A 17,938-nucleotide genomic window follows, 5' to 3' on the forward strand; every position below is an offset into this window, starting at 1 on the left:
GAGTGGCATTGACTAAAATACAGTATATACAGTGCCTTTGGAAAGTATTCAGACTCATTGACTTTTCCCACATTTTGTTATGTTACAGCCTTATTCTAAAATGGATTCAATAGTTTTTTCTACAATCTTCACACAATACACCATAATGACGAAGCACAAACAGGTTTTTAGAAATTGTTGCAAATTTATTAAAAATTAAAAAACTGAAATTTCACATTTACATAAGTATTCACACCCTTTACTCAGTACTTTGTTGAAGCACCTTTGGCAGAGATTACAGCATCGAGTCTTCTTTGGTATAACGCAACAAATTTGGCACACCTGTATTTGGGGAGTTTCTTCCATTCTTCTCTGCAGATCCTCTCAAGCTCTGTCAGGTTGGATGGGGAGTGTTGCTGCACAGCTGTTTTCAGGTCTCTCCAGAGATGTTCGTTCGGGTTCAAGTTCGGGCTCTGGCTGGGCCACTCAAGGACATTCAAAGACTTGTCTCAAAGCCACTTCTACGTTATCTTGGCTGTGTGCTTAGGATCGTTGTCCTGTTGGAAGGTGAACATTCGCCTCAGTCTGAGGTCCTGAGGGACCTGGATCAAGTTTTCATCAAGGATCTCTCTGTGCTTTGCTCCGTTCATCTTTTCATTTACATTACATTTAAGTCATTTGGCAGACGCTCTTATCCAGAGCGACTTACAAATTGGTGAATTCACCTTATGACATCCAGTGGAACAGCCACTTTACAATAGTGCATCTAAATCATTTAAGGGGGGGGGGGGGGGGGTGAGAAGGATTACTTTATCCTATCCTAGGTATTCCTTAAAGAGGTGGGGTTTCAGGTGTCTCCGGAAGGTGGTGATTGACTCCGAGGTGTCTCCGATTTCCTCGATCCCGACTGGTCTCCCAGTCCCTGCCACTGTAAAACATCCCCACAGCATGATGCTGCCACCACCATGATTCACCGTAGGAATGGTGGCAGGTTTCCTCCAGACGTGACGCTTGGCATTTAGGCTAAAGAGTTCAAACTTGGCTTCATCAGACCAGAGAATCTTGTTTCTCATGGTCTGAGAGTCTTTAGGTGACTTTTGGCAAACTCCAAGCGGGCTGTCATGTGCCTTTTACTGAGGAGTGGCTTCCGTCTGTTCACTCTACCATAAAGGCTTGATTGGTGGAGAGTGGCAGAGATGGTTGTCCTTATGGAAGCTTCTCCCATCTTCACAGAGGAACTCTAGAGCTCTGTCAGAGTGACCATCGGGTTCTTGGTCACCTCCCTGGCCAAGGCCCTTCCCCCCTGATTGCTCAGTTTGGCAGGGCGGCCATCTCCAAGTAGAGTCTTGGTAGTTCTAAACTTCTTCCATTTAAGAATGATGGAGGCCACTGTGTTCTTGAGGATCTTCAATGCTGCAGAAATGTTTTTGTACTCTTCCCCAGATCTGTGCCTCGACACAATCATGTATCGGAGCTCTACGAGCACTGCCAACTGTGGGACCGTATATAGACAGGTGTGTGCCTTTCCAAATCATGTCCAATCAATTTAATTTCTCACAGGTGGACTCCAATCAAGCTGTAGAAACATCTCAAGGATGATCAATGGACACAGGATGCACCTGAGCTGAATTTCGAGTCTCATTGCAAAGGGTCTGAATACTTATATAAATAAGTTATTTCTGCTTTTTTATTTTAATTACATTTTTTTAAATTTTATCTAAAAACCTGTTTTCACTTTGACATTATGGGGTAATGTGTGTACATTGCTGAGTTTTTTTTTATGTAATCTTTTTTAGACTAAGTCTAACGTAACAAAATGTGGAAAAAGTCATTGGGTCTGAATGTATGAAATTCGTCATTATTACCTTCACCACCTGGGGGCGGCCCGTCAGGAAGTCCAGAACCCATTAAAGCAGTATGGAAACATTATTAAAGTGACTAGTGTTCCATTATTAAAGTGACCAATGATTCCATGACTATAACATAGGGCAGCAGCCTCTGAGGTGCATGGTTGAGTAACCGGGTGGTAGCCGGCTAGTGATGACTATTTAATAGTCTGATGGCCTTGAGATAGAAGCTGTTTTTCAGTCTTTCGGTCCCAGCTTTGATGCCCTTGTACAAACTTCGCCTTCTGGATGATAGCAGGGTGAACAGGCCGTGGCTCGGGTGGTTGATGTCCTTGATGATCTTTTTGGCGTTCCTGTGACATCGGGTGCTGTAGGTGTCCTGGGGGGCAGGCAGTGTGCCCCCGGTATTGCGTTGGGCAGACCGCACCACCCTCCGGAGAGCCCTGTGGTTGCAGGTGGTGTAGTTACCGTACCAGGCAGTGATAGGTGTCCTGGAGGGCAGGCAGTGTGAATGCTCTCAATTGTGCATCTGTAAAAGTTTGTGAGGGTCTTAGGGGCCAAGCTGAATTTCTTCAGCATTATGAGGTTGAAGAGGTGCTGTTGTGCCTTCTTCACCACACCGTCTGTGTGGATGGACCTTTTCAGATGGTCAGTGGTGTGTACTCAGAAGAACTTGAAGCTTTTCACCTTCTCCACCACAGTCCCGTTGATGTGGATAGGGACGTGCTCCTTCTTCTGACGTGCTCCTTCGTGCTCCTTCTGCTGTCCACAATCAGCTCCTTCGTTTTGTTGATGTGGAGGGAGAGGTTATTTTCCTGGTACCACTCCGCCAGGTCCCTCACCTCCTCCCTGTAGTCTGTTTCATCATTGTTGGTAATCAGGCCTACTACTGTTGTGTCATCTGCCATCTTGATGATTGAGTTGGAGGCATGTGTGGCCATGCTGCCATGGGTTAACAGGGAGTACATGAAGGGGCTGAGCACGCACCATGTGGGGCCCCTGTGTTGAGGATTAGCGTAGTGGAGGTTTTGTTTCCTACCTTCACCAACGGGGGGCGGCCCCTCAGGAAGTCCAGGACCCAGTTGCATAGGGTGGGGTTCAGACCCAGGGCCCCAAGCTTAATGATAAGCTTGGAGGGTACTATGGTGTTGAAGGCTGAGCTATAGTCAATGAACAGCATTCTTACATATGTATTCCTTTTGTCTAGATGGGATAGGGAAGTGTGTAGTGCATTGTCTGTGGATCTATTGGGGTGGTATACACATTGAATTGGATCTAGGGTGTCAGGTAAGGTGAAGGTGTTATGATCCTTAGCTTGCCTCTCAAAGCCATTCATTATGACAGAAGTGAGTGCTACGGGGCGATACTAATTTATTTCAGCTAACTTTGCTTTCTTGGGTACAGGAACAATGGTGGACATCTTGAAGAAAGTCGAGACTGCAGACTGGGATAGGGAGAGATTGAATATGTCCGTAAACACCTCTGCCAGCTATTCTGCGCATGCCCTGAGAATGTGGCTAGAGATGTTGCATCCTCAGAGCCTTGCTAGGGTTAACACGCTTAAATGTCTTAAATGGCAAATTACAGTATGAAGGAAATATGCTTTGAAATCTGTCAATTTTCCACTTGATCACTTCCCTTTACTGGAATGACCGGTATAAACTAGCCCATACCTCCCCCAATTCAATGCTATTATATTTGTGGGATGTAGTGAACAAGTTCACACTTCAGGAGAAAGGAGATTTGGGATGCATCCCGGTTTGCGACAGGTAGCCTAGCAGCTAGAGCATTGGGCCAGTAACCGAAAGGTGGCTGGTTCAAATATTATGGGTCTGTCCTGTTATAGCACCAAGAATTACCAGCTAATAGGGTAAAACATGTTATATCCTGTGTTTGATGACAGATGTAAAATAATAATTCCACAACTGACAAAGGCAAATTATAATCTGTTAATGCTTCTTTATTGAAATATTGATTGAACATGCATAACTGGAAAACAAATAATAACAACGTACCATAGCGGTGTGCCTGAATCCCATTCCCAGCCTCTAGACTCATAGCATACATTGAAAAATGAACAGCTGTAGAAAAATCACACATATAATAAAATATCTACATGTAAAAATGCATCCGCTCAGTACACTGCATCTTTGGATAAAGGCAGTCATTCATTATGTCATAAAACATCTACAGATCTGTACAAACATCTACAAATATTTATCAGTACAAATATATATCTGCTCTGTACATTGTGTTTTTGGATACAGGCAGTCATTCATTATGTCATAAAACATCTACAGATATGTACAAACATCTACAAATATTTATCAGTACAAATACATATCTGCTCTGAACATTGTGTTTTTGCATACAGAATTCATCCATTATGTCCTTCGATCATTTCTCTCTCCCCACAGGATAAGGCCATGCACTGTTGATAGATTGTCTATGTTTATCAATCATTCCGGTCAAAGATACAGATACCCATATTTGATTAATGTCCCAAAATAATGCAACTATTGATCAACATTAATATGAAAATACCTGGGTTAAAATAACTATTTGAAATCTTTCAAATACTTTGTGTTTGATGTTGCCTGCCAATAGTGCCAGGTGGGAAGGGTTGGCACTCGACTATTCTATTGGTTCCATTGATAAATGAAAGTACAAATCAAGCCCAGCTAATGTATTTAAAATGACTTCAAAATAGTATTTGAACTCAGATCTGATGTAGATTTTCTGGACCCAGTTTTTCCAAAAACATTTAATCCAGATCAAAATAATCCTGTGTTGTATTAAATTCTGAACCCCCTCCAGATGTGGTCTCTTTTTTATTTTGGGATGTTGTACTAAGACAAAATGAAAAATCCCATTATATGCTACAAAAATATGTTATATGACATTAAGTCTAAATATTGTCTTCCTGTGTGTTTCCAAAATTGAATGGGGAAACCGGATTGAGACAGCACAGGATCATTGCGATCTGGATTAAATGTTTTTGAAAAACTGGGCCCTGAACATTTCAAAAGCACTAACCTCAGTGTCTCCAGTTTAAAGGTTGGGTCCTCCATTACGGCAGAGAGCAGTCTCAATCCAGAGTACCCAGGGTTATTGTTGTCTAGATTAATTTCTCTCAGGTGTGACGGATTGGACAACAGAGCTGAAGCCAGAGAAGAACATCCCCCATCTGTGACTCTACAGCGTGACATTCTGCAGAGAAAGTGAGTGAGGGAGGAGAAAGAGAGAGAGCAATGAGGGAGAAAACATGAAAACACTGTCTACAAACCCTAGTTACATTGCTCAGATAAGCAGACTCAAAACAGCAATTCTGTAATCAAGTATTATTACATAAAGGCATGTTAATTGACTTGACAGCGATGAATATTAAGAGATGAATATTACATGTGCAATAGAATAGAATGTACTGTATGTGTGTTCTCGCCACCAGAGGGAGAAAAGGCTTAGATAAAACACCCAGGCTTCCTCACACACACATTGTGTGTTAGTGTTATGTGCACACGCTTGTGTATATTACAGATGTTGCCTTCACCAGGGTTGCGGTAAATTCCAGGCAACTCAGAAAGTAAACCAAATCCCAAATGTTCCTAATTGAAAAACATTGCGAGAAAAGTATGTACTTCCTGAATTGACCCCAACCCTGGCCTACACCGAACCCAGCTCAGAAATCAGTGTGATTGAATAACCTCTGAATGTCTCAGCCTCACAGTATCTTCCAAAGTGTAGTCATTCTGATGTACTGTTTTTGTTGTGGTGCTAATTTATGTGATTCAAGTCAATGATACCATAGAATTGGAATTAGCCATAGTCTGAGGGTATATGTTAATTATATTTCTATGGAGCTTACCGGAGTGTCTTCACTTTACAGTGAGGACTCCCCAATCCAACACAGAGCAGTTCCACTCCTGAATTCTTCAGCTCATTGCCACTCAGATCCAGCTCTCTCAGACTACAGCCTTTTGAGCTGAGAGCTGAGGCCAGGGCACCACAACATGTCGCAGTGAGATTGCAATCCTTCAAGCTGAAGGAAATACCATTTTTGATTGTAATGTGTTAAAATCGCTTTATAGTTAAAATAACATATACCTTGTAATATAATGGTCACAATACGTACTGCAATGTCTCCAGATTACAATGTAGATTCTCCAGTACAGCAGAGAGCAGGTTTACTCCTGAATCTCCTAGACTATTCCGACTCATGTCCAGCTCTCTCAGGAATGAGGGATTTGTCTTGAGTGCTGAAGACAAGAAGAAAATCCCGTTCGCTGTGATACCACAATCTGACAGCCTACAGAGAGAAGCATAAGACATATTTATCAATGCATCATAATCATCCAATAAGCAGTAGTGTATCATTTGTAGATTCAATACAATCATCCAATATACTGTACATTGCAATATAACATTTGTTGATTAATAAACATTGTTAAATAATATGAATCATCTGTCACCTTCAAGATTGTCTAACTTCTCCATTACAGTGCCTTACGAAAGTATTCGGCCCCCTTGAACTTTGCGACCTTTTGCCACATTTCAGGCTTCAAACAAAGATATAAAACTGTATTTTTTTGTGAAGAATCAACAACAAGTGGGACACAATCATGAAGTGGAACGACATTTATTGGATATTTCAAACTTTTTTAACAAATCAAAAACTGAAAAAATGGGCGTGCAAAATTATTCAGCCCCTTTACTTTCAGTGCAGCAAACTCTCTCCAGAAGTTCAGTGAGGATCTCTGAATGATCCAATGTTGACCTAAATGACTAATGATGATAAATACAATCCACCTGTGTGTAATCAAGTCTCCGTATAAATGCACCTGCACTGTGATAGTCTCAGAGGTCCGTGAAAAGCGCAGAGAGCATCATGAAGAACAAGGAACACACCAGGCAGGTCCGAGATACTGTTGTGAAGAAGTTTAAAGACGGATTTGGATACAAAAATATTTCCCAAGCTTTAAACATCCCAAGGAGCACTGTGCAAGCGATAATATTGAAATGGGAGGAGTACCAGACCATTGCAAATCTACCAAGACCTGGCCGTCCCTCTAAACTTTCAGCTCATACAAGGAGAAGACTGATCAGAGATGCAGCCAAGAGGCCCATGATCACTCTGGATGAACTGCAGAGATCTATAGCTGAGGTGGGAGACTCTGTCCATAGGACAACAATCAGTCGTATATTGCACAAATCTGGCCTTTATGGAAGAGTGGCAAGAAGAAAGCCATTGCTTAAAGATATCCATGAAAAAGTGTTGTTTAAAGTTTGCCGCAAGCCACCTGGGAGACACACCAAACATGTGGAAGAAGGTGCTCTGGTCAGATGAAACCAAAATTGAACTTTTTGGCAACAATGCAAAACGTTATGTTTGGCGTAAAAGCAACACAGCTCACCACCCTGAACACACAATACCCACTGTCAAACATGGTGGTGGCAGCATCATGGTTTGGGCCTGCTTTTCTTCAGCAGGGACAGCGAAGACGGTTAAAATTGATGGGAAGATGGATGGAGCCAAATACAGGACCATTCTGGAAGAAACCCTGATGGAGTCTGCAAAAGACCTGAGACTGGGACGGAGATTTGTCTTCCAACAAGACAATGATCCAAAACATAAAGCAAAATCTATAATGGAATGGTTCAAAAATAAACATATCCAGGTGTTAGAATGGCCAAGTCAAAGTCCAGACCTGAATCCAATCGAGAATCTGTGGAAAGAACTGAAAACTGCTGTTCACAAATGCTCTCCATCCAACCTCACTGAGCTCGAGCTGTTTTGCAAGGAGGAATGGGAAAAAAAATTCAGTCTCTCGATGTGCAAAACTGATAGACATACCCCAAGCGACTTACAGCTGTAATCGCAGCAAAAAGTGGCGCTACAAAGTATTAACTTAAAGGGGCTGAAAAATTTTGCACGCCCAATTTTTCAGTTTTTGATTTGTTAAAAAAGTTTGAAATATCCAATAAATGTCGTTCCACTTCATGATTGTGTCCCACTTGTTGTTGATTCTTCACAAAAAAATACAGTTTTATATCTTTATGTTTGAAGCCTGAAATGTGGCAAAAGGTCGCAAAGTTCAAAGGGGCCGAATACTTTTGCAAGGCACTGTATCTAACTCAAGTTTAATCAATCAAAATGATTAACTTTGTGATACTTAATTTTAGGACACGTACACTACATGACCAAAAGTATATGGAAACCTGCTCGTTGAACATCTAATTTCAAATTCATGGGCATTAATATGGAGTTGGTCCCTCATTTCCTGCTACCAGTCTCCACTCTTCTGGGAAGGCTTTCCATTAGATGTTGAACATAGCTGCGGGGACTACTTGCTTCCATTCAGCCACAAGAGCATTAGTGAGGTCGGGCATTGATGTTGGTTGATTAGGCCTGGCTTGCATTCAGCGTTCCAATTCATCTCAAAGGAGTTCGATACGGTTGAGGTCAAGGTTCTGCGCAAGCCATTCGTTCACACCAACCTCAACAAACAATTTATGTATGGACCTCACTTTGTGCACGGGGTCACTGTCATGCTGAAACAGGAAAGGGCCTTCCCTAAACTGTTGCCACAAAGTTGGAAGCACAGAATCATCTAGAATGTCATTGTAAACTGTAGCATTATGAGGGCCCTAGCCCAACCATGAAAAATGGCCCCAGACCATTATTCCTCCTCCACCAAACTTTACAGTTGACACTATGCTTTGGAGCAGGTAGAGTTTCTCCTGGCATCTGCCAAACCCTGATTTGTCCATCGGACTTCCAGATGGTGAAGCGTGATTCATCACTCCAGAGAATGTATTTCCATTAGGCCAGAGTCCAATGCCGGTGAGCTTTACACCACTCCAGCAGAGGCTTGGCATTGCGCATGGTGATCTTAAGCTTGTGTGCGGCTGCTCGGCCATGTAAACCCATTTCATGAAGCTTCCGACTAACAGTTATTGTGCTGCAGTTGCTTCCAGACACCGTTTGGGACTTGGTAGTGAGTGTTGCAACCGAGGAAAAAATATTTTTACATGCTAAGTACTTCAGCGGACTCGTTCTGTGAGCTTGTGTGGCCTACCAATTTGCGGGTGATCAGTTGTTGCTCCTAGACGTTGCCACTTCACAATAACAGCACTTACAGTTGACCGGGGCAGATCGAGCAGGGCAGAAATTTGACGAATTGACTTGTCAGAAAGATGGCATCCTATGACGGTGCAAGTCACTGAGCGCTTCAGTAAGGCCATTCTACCGCCAATGTTTTTCTACGGAGATTGCATGGCTGTATGCTCGATTTTACACACCTGTCAGCAACAGGTGTGGCTGAAATAGCCTAATCCACTTATTTAAATGGGTGTCCACATACACTATATATACAAAAGTATCATGTATAATTTAGCTCTTACCTCAGTGTTGCCAGATTACAGTATTTATTCCCCAGTCCAACAGAGAACAGCTTCACCCCCACATCGTGGAGTTTGTTTTTCCCCAGGTCTAGCTCTCTCAAACTTGAAGTGCTGGAGCTGAGAGCTGAAGCCAGCGCTTCACAGCATTTCTCAGTGAGGTTGCAATCATTCAACCTAGGGAGATATAGAACAGATCCTTTGTTAATTTGACCAAACCTCACAACACACACACACCCAGAAGGGTGGAAAAAGAACAGCGTCAGCCGCAGAGCAGTGCTGCCGAACCAAATACAGTCTGTCGGTTCAGTCCCGACTTATTGCCCTGCTTAAACCAACCACCGTGAGGACAGTCTTTACCTCAGTGTTTCCAGTGTACAGCGTTTATCCTCCAGTACAGAAGAGAGTAGTTTTACTCCTAAGTTACCAGGTTGGTTCTCACTTAGGTCCAGCTCTCTCAGGGGTGATGGTCTTGGCCTCAGGGCTAAAGCCAGAGCCAGAGCAGCACAGCCTTCCACTGTGAATGTGCATTTTTTAAGCCTTTGGAGAGAAGTGAACATTTTTTAAGATTGGTAACATGAGGTGCCTATTATTTCATATGCATTGTTATATAGTCTAGTTAATGTCAAATATGACCATAGTGTTGAATTGAAAATATCAATAACATAAAATTATCTATGAAAACATTTCTCAAGTGCTCAAAATAATGAGTTGTTTACAACAGTTTCTCAAGTTTGCACTGTGGATTCTTCAAAACAACTGTCAGCCTTTCTAATTGTGAGTCTCCTAAGTTATTCCCGCTGAGGTCCAGCTCTCTCAGGTGAGAGGGGTTTGACGTCACAGCTGTAGCCAGAGAAGCACAGCCTTCTTCTGTGATACTACAGTTTGACAGCCTACAGAAAGAAGGAATAACGCCGTCACTCTTCACTCAGAAATATGGGATACTGTGCAAAGAAAAGACGATTCAATTATTCACCTTAGCGTCTCAAGTTTACAGTGTGTATCCACCAGTACTGCAGAGAGCTTCTCCACTCCTGAGCCATTCCTGCTTAGATCCAGCTCTCTCAGGTGTGAGGGGTTCGACGTCAGGGCTGAAGCCAGAGATGAACAGCCTTCTTCTGAGACTCCACAGCCTGACATCCTGTGATGTTAGTTAATGTAAAAACATTCAACTCTTTGCCTCAAAAGATGATTCACATTTAGAAAATATTCAGTGTCATTGTGAATAGAAGTAAAGCGTTGTAGTTTTACAAAAATCATTCATGTTAATTATGGAACATTTGGCTCGAAATGGGTCACCTAAATGGCCAGAAATATTACCCAGAAATGATATTTTTGAGGAGGAAGGGGCACACATAGCCACAATCATGAGCAAAAGCATATGTTAGCTAGGGCTGTGATGATACCAGTATCACAATATTTCTTCTATGGCAAAAAATCAAACATAAAGCAGACCAAACTGTCTGGTCCTTTAAAAACCTGCTGAATAGCTTGGAAAATAAATAAATGTGACTCTGGATGACAACATAATATGGTTTGTTTCCAACATTAGGGCTGTTTTCCTAATGAAGTTACATCTGCTTTGTATTTTGTTTCCTTGCCACGATACTGTCGTAATACTGGTATCATGAGTTTAAAGAAATCAATGATTGTTATATATGTTTATATGAACCACACAGGCAACACTCATGCCATAATTTGAGGAAAACAATTAGCAAGTAAACTTCAGATTTGATGAGGTAAAAATTCCCGGTTTACTTTAAGTGAATTCTGCTGCTTGTGTTTAGACAGGTACATGCTGAACATGTCTTAATCCTGTATTAAGGTGTACTGTGGAAGGTGTACTGTCCTTAATGTTGCACATCAAATGGTCTTCTGTTTTCTCCACATGACAGAGAAGCATGTCTGTTCTACATGTCATATATCTATTTGGACTTTCTGAATACATCAAATTAGTCAAATCTACTACAAAACACAATGTTGAATGTGTGACAGTCCCAAAAGCATATTGACTTTTAAATTTCTGTTGATGTCTCCATAAGGAAGGGAAAGTAATAGTAACGTGATAAAAAGGTTAAACTAAGCTAGGATTCTTACTCAGGTGTGCCTTCGCCGGGTCAATGGGAATTTACCTCCACAGTAACCTTTTTCTAATGCAATCGTTTTTGCTAATTCCACTGATCAGAATACTCACCTCAGTTTCTGCAGTTTACATTGTGGATCTTTGAGTACAGTAGAGAGCACTTTTACACCGGAGTCTCCTAGGTTATTTCCACTCAGGTCCAGTTCTCTTGGGTGTGATGGGTTCAACCTCAGTGCTAAAGCCAGAGAAGCACAGCCTTCCTCTGTGATATTACACTGAGACAGTCTGAAGAGAGACATTCTACAATTAAATGGCATACACTTACTATAGGGCTGTGCACTAAATGGTAGTACAAATCAAATCACAACTCATTGTTGGCCGTAAATACAATTATCTAGCATTTAAAATCTAATTTCACGCTCAGAAGATTGTCTTACTTCAGTGTATCTAGTTTATTGAGTGGATTCCCCAGTCCAGCACAGAGTGTTTTCACTCCTGAGTCCTGCAGGTCATTGTTTCCTAGGTCCAGCTGTCTCAGACTAGAGAACTTTGAGCTGAGAGCTGAGGCCAGTGCTTCACAGCATCTCCAGGTAAGTTTACATCCATTGAGTCTGGGAAAATATATTGTCAAATGTAATGAGTTATCAGACGACATCTTTTGTCTCCAAAACTTCCTTCACAGAGTGAAAAATACTGCACAAATGAACCATGGCATTTTAAAGAGACAGGACACATTGTTGTCCTATCCAAAACAAATTTAGAATGGGTAACATGGTGGTTACTTATAGAAATTAATTATCTTCACTTGAATAGATCAGTAGTATGATTTTGTCCAGGGACTACGAAATTCAATTACCATCAAGCAATTGAATATTGATTTGCTAACTTTCAGTACATCGATTTGACCAAATACTCACAGAGCGGTTCTAGAAGCTTTGACCACTGGCAGCAGCCTCAGAAGACACTCATCCGATCTGATGTATTTCTTCAGGTCAAACACTTCCAGCTCGTCCGTGGAAGTCAGCAACACAAAGACCAGAGCGGACCACTGTGCAGATGAGAGTCTGGCAAACAAGGAACTTCCAGACCTTATGTAGCTTTGGATTTCCTCCTGTAAGGAATGGTCATTCAGCTCATTCAGACAGTGGAACAGATTGATGCAACACTCTGGAGAGGGCTTTTCCTTGATCTTCATCTTAATATACATGGCTGTTTTCTCATTGGTCTGTGAGCTGTCTGTTTTTTCTATCAGTAAACCTTGTAAGATATCTTGATTGCTCTTCAGCGAGAGGCCGAGAAGGAAGCGGAGGAAAAGGTCTAGGTGCCCATTCTCACTTTGAACGGCCTTATCTACTGCACTTAAGTAGATGTCTTTGTCTTTGGAGCAGTGTTGTTCTTCAAGCATTGGATTTTCATTGCTGGTTTTGAATGAGATGAAAACATACACCGCAGCAAGAAACTCCTGGATGCTCAGATGCACAAATTGGTAGGTCTTGGTCTCGTACAGTCCAAACTCTGTATTGAACATCTCTGAACAAACCCTTGAAAAAATGGACCCCTCTCTGACATCAATGCCACACTCTGTCAGATCCTCTTCAAAGAAGGTTCGATGGTCTTTTTCCAGTTGCTGATAGGCCAGTTTTCCCAGTGACATGATGCTCGCTTTATACCAGAGTGGATCTCGCTCATTTTCTCCAGGGTACTTTCGTTTCCTTAGCATTCTCTGGATGTTCAGGAAGTGCGTGTACATTTGGGTCAGGGTTTTGGGGATCTCTCCACTTTCCATTTTGTTCATTCTCTCCAGGACAGTGGCTAAAATCCAGCAGAACAAAGGTATGTGACACATGATGTAGAGGCTCCGTATTGACTTAATGTGTTTGATGATTCTGTTGGCCAGTTTCTGATCACTGAATCTCCTTCTGAAAAACTCTTCCTTCTGTGGGTCATTGAACCCTCGTACCTCTGTCACTCTGTCAACAAACTCAGGGGGGATGCGATTGGCTGCGGCTGATTGGGAGGTTATCCAGATGCGAGCAGATGGGAGCAGATTCCCCTTGATGAGGTTTGTCAGCAGCACATTCAATGAAGTGGACTCTGTGATGTCACTCAAGATCTTGTTGTTCTGGAAGTCTAGAGGAAGTTGACACTCATCTAGACCATCGAAGATAAATAACACTTTGTGTTCATTGTTGTTGAGGATTCCTGCTTCTTTTGTCTGAAGAAAAGGATGAAGAATGTCCATCAAACTTTTATTCTCCCTCATCAAATTTAGATCCCGAAAAAGAAGTGGAAAGATGAATTTTATATCCTGATTTGCTTTTCCTTCAACCCAGTCCAAAACAAACTTTTGCAAAGAGACCGACTTTCCAATGCCAGCGATTCCTTTTGTCAGCACAGTTCTGATCGGTTTGTCTTTCCCAACTATGGATCTGAAGATGTCGTTGGATAGGATTGGAGTTTCTTGTAAAGCTGTTTTTTCAAATGGTCTTACCTCATGCTCATTATTGACCTCTCCACTTTCCCCTTCTGTTATATAAACCGCTGTGTAGATGTCATTAAGCAGTTTGGATTTTCCATGCTGAGCTAAACCCTCCTGAATAGTACTGATCTTACTGTTAGTCTTCAGATAGTCTTTTAGTTTTTGATGGCGGTCTTCAACATGTATATCTGAAAGAAACAAAATGACAGAATAATACATCAAAACATGAAGACGATAGATTTGATTGTTAACAGAAATCTATGCTCAGTAGCTTGTGTGTGCCCTTCTATTCAAGGGGCTGTGACATCCACCAAAATTATATAAAGATTCACACTTAGTGTCAGATTTGCATTTAAAGTTAAAAGTAATTACTGTATTAAAAAAATAAAAACATTACTTAGATGGTCTGTAGAGGGTGTTATTACCTTCAGAATTAGGAAACGTATCTTCATCATCTGGAACGAGAAAAAGCGAGAGAGAGAGAGAGAGAGAGAGGCGAAGGGAGAGAGCGACAAAAAGATCTGGGATGTGTGTAAAATTTCCCAACACCAGATAGTAAGTTGTACTTTATGTATTCAATTTAATGAGTCAGAAGTTTGAGGTAACTTACCACCACCCTTCGAGCCCACACTGATGTAATAATTAATGTCTCTTATTTGGCTGCCAGAGATTGTGGGTGATATGACATTGCTGCCATCCTGAGCGGTGTTGGTGGACTGGAAAGAAGTTCCTTGTGTAGGTATGGAGAGGTCTGTCCTCTTCGCAGGGCCAGCCTCCTTAAAAAAAAAACGTTCTGAGAGAGAGGAGTCAGACAGGGAAAAGAGAGATTCATCTATATATAGGAGCAAAACAAATTCCAGACTTGTTTCCATTTTAACCAGTCCTGTCCTCTGTATAACAACGTTTATTTAACTAGTAGCTTATTCTACAGTTATGGCCTGTATAAGGGTTGAACAATTCTGGTTAATTACCTTTGGAATCCATAGATACAATATCAGCTGGGCTGGAAAGGACAGACAAGGACTAACATGGAAAACAGAGAAAAAGCAAGAAAGAGATGTAAATATTTTGGCTATTAGCTTAGGTGAACATTCATGTAATGTTCCAAATGCAGGTTGACGTTTATGCTTAGCCAACACTTCAAGATGGCGGACTGAACACAACTATGTAGACCACCTCATGATAAAAACGAAATATTCAATATCGGTAAATTAGACTAAATATTAGCGCTACACAATCTGGAGGGTAATAACCTTCAATCTGGATAACAACACAAAACAAATCATGAGACTAGAGAAATGCATCGACAAATATTACGAAAATAATCAACACCCAAACATAACGGAGAGTAAAAGGGGAACATATTTCAAAACGAAAACATGACTCTTCTACAGACACAGACGATTTAATATTTTCACCATCGTGAATGGTAAAGGTCGAACCCGATCTGTTAAAAAGCAATAAATGAGAAACTGCGCATACTTGAACTAGTCAGTAAGGATATAAAAAAGTTGAAGGCAAGTCTCAAGATGAGTGACGAAACAGCTGCGACATTGGAGAAAGACTAACAGGGACAGTCAATAAGATTAAAACTGAAGTTAATGAACTTAAAATGGAGAACATCGTTCTGAGAGAAGCCTTACTTGACATACAGACTAGATCCATGAGAGAAAAACTGGTACTTACAGACCGAGGTAATGAAAGTTTCAGGTTGGATATTCGTCTGTAGTTTTCCTTACGTCCAAAAACAGCAGTTAGGGATGCCAACAAAGTGACATATCAACATTTTCACATTTCAATAGCTCTTTAAGCATTACTCCTAAAACGTTCAAAACTGGTTGTAGCTAACCCGATGGCAAAGACACACATTGCACACACTTTTTTTTGTCTATTTACATCTTGCACTATTTTAAATTATATATTTACATTTTTGAATATCAATAGCTCATTGGTCATGTGACCTACTGTTAGCGTTGCGTAAATTCGAATCTGGTATCAGGATACATATAACAATGAGTCACCGATTTTATACTATGTATTTTTATTAGCTAAGGAATAAATGAAAAATGCAACTTTCGTATATACGGGCTCACTGTAATACCACGCAGGGCAGAACATAGAACTGACAAGACGTATGTAAAACAGTATTCGTTATACTTTAATAGACAGTTCCAACCCGTCTGTTGGCCTATCACAGTAGAGACTGGGCGTGGTTTAAACTTGCCCAGCCTATTGCAGGCGCTCAGGCGGGTCCCCGCCTCTTGGCGCTTCTGTTGATAGATGTAATTGCGGCTTGTGAAGAACATCCAGGCTCTCATGCTCCATATCGTTATCTCGCACCTGGCTCCTGTTATCTAACAAAAGACCGCTTGTTCTCGCAACACCCCGTTCTGAATGTGCCCCCCTCCCAACTAATTTGAACAGTTCCTGTCTTCATGCTCTCTGTATTTTTCCATCATGAGAAAGTCCCATGGCCCTGATACTTTTAACAATGTTTCAAGTCAGCTATGTTGCCTAACACATACATACATCCACACAAGCCAACAGCAGATAATATCCAATCATATATAAGGTAATGGCTATAATGTAAAACACAGGATCCAACACTACTGACTTCAAAACAAGGTTCAGAATTCTTCTGTGGGCCTACACATTGCACACCAATGTTTGTCCATTTTCATCTCTCGATTTTACATGAATTTTTCAAACATTAAAATTTCAATAGCTCCTTGGTCATGTGACCTACTGACTTCAAACAAGGTTCAGAATGTCCACTCATTGGGCCTACACATAAGACATATTATTCCAACATCATGACACTTATTTGGGAGTCTGTGGCTCAAGTGGTTTGAAAGCGCGAATATCCTTTGAATATACCATTTTAAACTGTCTTTACCACAGTTACAGCTATCCAAGAGAAAGAAGAAGTTTCTGAATGTGTAGTTTGACAGTTCCTCCTTACAGAGCTTCAGATCCCACGTGAAGCTATCGACAAAATCGAACTCGAACGTGGTACACTGCTTCGGACAGATAAACAACCTTGTATATGATGAATCACTATAATTGTTTTCTAAAATAATAATTGCTTGCCATAATGTAATTTTGATAATGGCGAGACTGGTGAGAGGTAAAAATCCTTTGCATAAACTACAAATATGAATAGCTAATTATGGAAAATAAGATAAACATGATTTTTTAAATATATATATATATATATATATATATATAATACAAATCGAGGTGAGGGCGATTGTTAGTTGAGAATTATCTGTTAATTGAATGATTAGAATATTCCGTCCTGAAACATATAATTGTATGGAATTGATTAGAATGTATAAAATCATAATCAATAAATGTGTAGTCCTAGTCAGAATTAGGGTAAAACAATATGTCTTCATGGTATTTTAAACACAGACTGTCTGAGCTTGGTGCCGACCTGACTAGCGATTTGGGAGAGAACGGGGAGTACGTCTCAAGGACAAGGTCACTAATCTCTGTGGGCTGGGTAGTGAGACAGTGTGTGCGTAGCAGGACATTGTGTGCGTCTGTTTGTGTGTACAGTGGGACAAAAAGTATTTAGTCAGCCACCAATTGTGCAAGTTCTCCCACATAAAAAGATGAGAGAGGCCTGCAATTTCCATCATAGGTACACTTCAACTATGACAGACAAAATTAGCAAAAAAAAATATGAATTTATTTGCAAATTATGGTGGAAAATAAGTATTTGGTCAATAACAAAAGTTTATCTCAATACTTTGTTATATACCCTTTGTTGGCAATGACAGAGGTCAAACATTTTCTGTAAGTCTTCACAAGGTTTTCACACACTGTTGCTGGTATTTTGGCCCATTCCTCCATGCAGATCTCCTCTAGAGCAGGGATGTTTTGGGGCTGTTGCTGGGCAACACAGACTTTCAACTCCCTCCAAAGATTTTATATGGGGTTGAGATCTGGAGACTGGCTAGGCCACTCCAGGATCTTGAAATGCTTCTTACGAAGCCACTCCTTTGTTGCCCGGGCGGTGTGTTTGGGATCATTGTCATGCTGAAAGACCCAGCCATGTTTCATCTTCAATGCCCTTGCTGATGGAAGGAGGTTTTCACTCAAAATCTCAGGATACATGGCCCCATTCATTCTTTCCTTTACACGGAT

At 41.2% G+C, this 17,938-nt stretch overlaps 1 protein-coding gene across 2 annotated transcripts; it reads right to left on the minus strand.

The window, feature by feature from the left end:
* Nucleotides 1–3,765: 3,765 nt before the first annotated feature.
* Nucleotides 3,766–15,903, minus strand: LOC135506129 (NACHT, LRR and PYD domains-containing protein 3-like). 2 transcript variants are annotated; one of them, XM_064925584.1, is made up of 15 exons: nt 15,473–15,903; nt 14,758–14,809; nt 14,397–14,579; nt 14,212–14,241; nt 12,225–13,974; nt 11,745–11,918; nt 11,419–11,592; nt 10,201–10,365; nt 9,944–10,117; nt 9,585–9,764; nt 9,228–9,401; nt 5,959–6,132; nt 5,692–5,865; nt 4,863–5,036; nt 3,766–4,257 (listed from the first exon to the last, which is right to left on the minus strand). In XM_064925584.1, the coding sequence occupies exons 2-15, from the start codon at nt 14,768–14,770 to the stop codon at nt 4,224–4,226; spliced, it is 3,573 nt and encodes a 1,190-aa protein (XP_064781656.1). In that variant the 5' UTR covers nt 14,771–14,809; nt 15,473–15,903; the 3' UTR covers nt 3,766–4,223. The 2 variants fall into 2 exon arrangements, with proteins under 2 accessions (XP_064781656.1, XP_064781657.1); XM_064925585.1 differs by lacking the exon at nt 15,473–15,903 and adding an exon at nt 15,269–15,353.
* Nucleotides 15,904–17,938: the final 2,035 nt, after the last annotated feature.

This window comes from Oncorhynchus masou, chromosome 19 (assembly GCF_036934945.1).
Source record: "Oncorhynchus masou masou isolate Uvic2021 chromosome 19, UVic_Omas_1.1, whole genome shotgun sequence".
Classification (NCBI taxonomy): Eukaryota; Metazoa; Chordata; class Actinopteri; order Salmoniformes; family Salmonidae; genus Oncorhynchus; species Oncorhynchus masou.